The following is a 5016-nucleotide window of genomic DNA, read 5'->3' as shown; positions in this document are numbered from 1 at the left end:
GTGTGGAGCTGGTGGAGTGGAGCTGGTTTTTCTGAAGTGGAGTGCTCCCAAACAGGCCCTAAGTATTACGTACAATACTACTACTTAGTAGTATATAGTATATATAAGATCTAAATATTTATTATTATTGATAATTTAGTAATTATTACATTGTAAAAAGTGATATTTGAAATCGAATAGTATGCTAGTATCAAAAATACAATTATAGTGATGCCATTTGTGTTATTTTATCATGATACTCTTGACTGTTGGATGTTTTTATACTTATCCTTTTTTAATACTAGTATACCTGTACCACATGTAAATAAAAAGGCTCTAAACGGGGGAGCAGAGTTCAGTTGGCTTTGTACTGTCTTCATCACTGCCAAGGTAAGTACAGTTAGAGGATAGAGGTTGGCAAGGAGGGCCATCGGATCGGAGACGGCAGCACACCGCTATCTCTGTACACGGCAACATAGAGCTTGCTGGATCTAAATCTTTTGTAGCTAGAATGCTCTGACACTGGAGCTTATCATTGGACCAAACTTATGTTCTTTTCAAATTATTAGTCACCATTGGTTGTCATAATAAGTCTAACTTGTTGTCTAACTGTAACTGAGAATTATGTTAAAAAAAAATAACTGTAACTGAGAATCTGAGATCACGCAAAATAGTGTATGGGGGTATACATGTCTACGTTTCTGTTACCCTCAAATTTGTAATAGGGAAAAATGACGAAAATTCACAGGAAGAAACCATGATATGATGTTGGATATACATGTCTACGTTTCTGTTACCCTCAAATTTGTACTTTAGATATCCTGTAGGAATTTCAAAAGATATTTCTGGTGTGATTCTGTTCCCCTCAAATTTGTACTTGGGATCTTGTGCATTGGCCTTGAACATTGGTCAGAAACGGACCAACGTCCGGGCTCTTGTGCCCAAACACCCTCGTCGGTTACTCCTACGTACGAAGGGGAAAAAAATCGGTGCAACCCGGCTGCAAACCGCACCTGGTGCTATGCAACCCTATCTCGATTCAAGCCACGCGTCTGTCTACAGTCTGACACGTGGCGCGAATCCAGCAGCCGGGCTGCACCCGATTCTTTTCACGGAGGAGAAATAAAACTGTCAAGCACCCATATCCCCAGCTCTTTATTATTTGGAGGTAGACAGATGGCTCGACGACCAAGACGAGACAGGACGGGACACTTGGCCTCCAGCGATCGGTAGCAGAGGCCACAGGTGGTCTCCGCTTCTGCTGAGAGCACACGTCCACACGAGAGGCATCACATCTTCGTCGCGTCGCCGTTAGCCCTGCTAACCACAAGCCTTTACAGCTGCGCCTCATCTGGTTAATTGGTATTTGTGCTAGAATGGCCTAGCGGTGGTGCTAGAATGGCCGCAACCAGCAAGCAAGTGAAGTGAAAGCTTCTTCCTCATTGGCGCACCGCAGACAAACACCAAGAACAGAACAGCCTGCCAGCTAGAGGCAGCAATGGAGGCAGCTGATTTGCTGACCCTGGGCTTCGACTTCTGTTTCCAATCACCGCCTCGCTTCTTCGACGAGCCCTACGAGCACGACCTCGCCGTCGTCGACAGGTGCCTCGGCTGACCCACACCGGTCTGCTGGCTTCTCCTACCTCTATTATGTTTAGCTACTTGTTTGCTGATTATTGGTCGGTCTGTTGGCTTGGCTGCTCCAGCATCGTGCTGCACGCGCCGGCCGAGGCCGAGTCGGTCACCGGCCTCTACCCATCCAACAACAGAGAGGCCTCGAGCTCGTCGGACGGCGCCAACTCGTCATGCAACACGCAGGTGCCGCCGGCGTCGTCGCCGGCCGGTGGCTTGGCGAATAAGAGCATGGTCATGGAGAGGCACCGGCGCAGGAGGCTCAACGAGAAGCTCTACGCGCTCCGCAGTGTCGTCCCCAACATCACCAAGATGGACAAGGCGTCCATCGTCAGGGACGCCATCGCCTACATCCAGCAGCTGCAGGAGGAGGAGCGCCGGGTGCTCGCCGAGGTGTCCGCGCTCGAATCCTCCAGCGACACCGCCGCCACCGTCAAGACGGAGGATCATGCGGCGGCCGGAGACGCCGACAGCTACCCGCGGAGGACGAAGAGGACGCGAACGGCGGCGGCCGACGGTGGCAGCGTCACACTCTCCGTCGACGACGCCTCACCGCCAGTCCAGATCCTCGAGGTATGTGTCTAAACTAATTAACCAAGACGACGATTCTTCGAGGTTGCCGACACTACTCACACTGAAAGAAAGAGAAAATTAACAAGGTAAGGTAAGGATTGTGCAGGTTGTGGTTTCGGAAGCGGGGGAGAAGATGGCGGTGGTGAGCGTGCGGTGCAGCAGGGGCAGGGACGCCGTCGCCAAGGTCTGCCGGGCGCTGGAGCCGCTGCGCCTCCGCGTCGTCACGGCGAGCATCGCTGCCGCCGGCGACGCCTTCGTCCACACCATGTTCGTCGAGGTAAGCCTGCGGTCCCGTGCCAATAATGGCGTGGTTGCCACGTATGTACCCGGATTGTTTGCATGCGTCGCTGTCGCGTTAATTGCCTCGTGTACCTCGCGTTATAATAGATATTGTGCCAAACCAAAACAATACTGGTACCACGTGACATCTTATTTTTCGTAGTATCCATCATCCATATATCCTATACGATTCTACCGGATTTCTGTGGTCGTCTGAAAATATTCTTTAAGATAAGGTGCATGGAAGATCTTGTGAATAAGTTCCCTCAGATTTATAAAATATGAATTTAATTTATCAAATCAATACTAATTTGTGCAATATATTGCAAATGCTATGTAAAAATACGGTACTTTCAAAAATTTGATAGTATCCGATCCTACGATATTATCAGGAAAAAACGACACAATCTACTCCCACCATTCTCAAATATATGAATAGATGTTGTATATTTATGGATGGAGGTAGTAATATATTAATGCTCATTACTTCGGACCCCGCAGCGGGTGACGTCAGCCAGTGTGACATCACCGGTGGGCGTTCATCTTGATCCATAGCGTGCTTGGGAATCAAGCTGTGCTTTACTCGCTGTGCTTTCCTTTTGGAGTAAACTGCCGGGCAGTTGAACTGGTCCAGAATGTTAAATTTCCCTATTAAAGTTGAAGCTTTGTTTTTTTTTTTTGAGTACGTGGGTGAGTTGTGTATCGTTATTAAAAAAAGAAGTAAAGTTAAAGCTTCTAGTATTCTAATACTTTTCAAGAGCAACTTTGTAGGCAACTTACTCTGACAGGCATATCCTAGGACTTTTCGAGCTGAGAAACGAATCATATTTTAAATGTGGGTCGTAGGTCGTAGTATTATAGACTAAGGTGGACCTGGATTTATGACGTGAAAGGAAGCGAAAATTTGAAGGTTTTTTTTTCTGCTTGGACCTGGACCAGTTACGCCTGTAGCTTTCATGTGCCGCGGCGCCTGCCTCTCGCCTCTGCTATCTCAGTCCGCATTGATTAATGACGCAGACGTACTGTCTCCTATTGGGATCCATGCACATCATCAGACATCAGTCTTAGGGGTGTTTGACTAAACTTTAACAGTATCATATCGGATGTTCGGATGCTAATTAGGAGAATTAAACATGAACTAATTATAAAATTAATTGTAGAACCCTGTGCTAATTCGCGAGACGAATCTATTAAGCCTAATTAATCCACCATTAGCAAATGGTTACTTTAGCACCACATTGTCAAATCATGGACTAATTAGGCTTAATAGATTCGTCTCGCGAATTACACTCCAACTGTGCAATTAGTTTTGTAATTAGTCTATATTTAATACTTCTAATTAGCATCAAACATCCGATGTGACTTTGAAGCCAAACAGGCACAAATCGCACTTCACTAGCTCACTTCACTTCCTCCAACTAACAAGTGACGCGGATATTTTTGGAATATTCCTCGCGCTTAGTTCAAGAACACTGGCGCATGCATCCAGCATCATCCCTAGCCGGAAATAAAATGTTCATCTCATTCAAGGAAGTAGCATATGCATCTATTCACTTTCCTCAGTCTTTGACTAAAGAAAAATTGTACGGCTCTAATTTGCCCGGAAGTAGTTTTTTCACCCATTGATTCCCACGTAATTCATATGTGTGCATGTTCATATAAAAATTGCATTGCCCGAAAAATCTGAACTAGAGATCAAACTAAAGTGACATTTTATGAACAACAAACTTTTTGGACTAACATAACTACAGAAGCATGGGAGGAAAGAAGAGTTGTCTTTCACGAACTGTATGTGGGTCTTATAGATAGGACAGGCTCTCTACTAGCTGGCTGGAGATTAGTTTAGATAATGGCGCGGTAATCTCCTAGCTGGTGATGAAAATGATTGCAATTTCTCTCTGATTACAAGGTAAGGAAATACCAAAACCACAGCACATGTATTGAAGTGTTCTGCTATGCAGATACTATTACTACTGGTGCCAATATTAGTTGCCATGTTTTGTGTGTTTTCCTCAAATATACAAGTGTGTTGATATGCAGATTGAAGAGATGAGTGGTGCGCAACTAAAGGAGACAGTAGAGGCTGCTCTCGCTCACCTAGATGTCACCAGACACTCACTCAAGACCAAGAGATATTGGGAGGACTGATGCCAATGCAAGCTTGGCTTCTCAATAACCGGCCTTATGTCATCGTTTTTCTTTTCCAATGAGGTAGTACTACTGTACCAGTGCGATATAATGTTTCCTTTTCCAAAGTACGACGAGGGTTACAACTGTGTATATTAGTACTTCTCTTTGGATGAGACAATAAATGCTAGCTAAACATGGACACAATTTGACACATTGCTAACATTTTATCATAAAAGTGTGTTTTATTTACAAAAAATAAATCAGCTAAATCTTTTCATCATGCATTTAACAAAATTGACACTTTTGTCACAGCCCGTTACCATACTAGTAGATAAATGACCTTCCATCCTCAACAAAAATCTCGAAACGATTTGGACCCGGGATTAAAGAGGTTTTAGCCCCGAGTCTAAATTTCGTAGTCCA

General features: G+C 45.0%; 1 protein-coding gene across 1 annotated transcript; it reads left to right on the top strand.

The window, feature by feature from the left end:
* The first annotated feature begins 1131 nt into the window (after positions 1–1131).
* LOC101766425 (transcription factor bHLH35) lies at positions 1132–4806 on the top strand. The gene is made up of 4 exons (XM_004975176.4): positions 1132–1581; positions 1686–2184; positions 2291–2461; positions 4504–4806. The coding sequence occupies exons 1-4, from the start codon at positions 1478–1480 to the stop codon at positions 4609–4611; spliced, it is 882 nt and encodes a 293-aa protein (XP_004975233.1). The 5' UTR covers positions 1132–1477; the 3' UTR covers positions 4612–4806.
* Positions 4807–5016: the final 210 nt, after the last annotated feature.

The sequence above is a fragment of the Setaria italica genome, chromosome VII (assembly GCF_000263155.2).
Source record: "Setaria italica strain Yugu1 chromosome VII, Setaria_italica_v2.0, whole genome shotgun sequence".
NCBI lineage: Eukaryota > Viridiplantae > Streptophyta > Magnoliopsida > Poales > Poaceae > Setaria > Setaria italica.
This window is presented reverse-complemented; position numbering and strand designations above follow the sequence as displayed.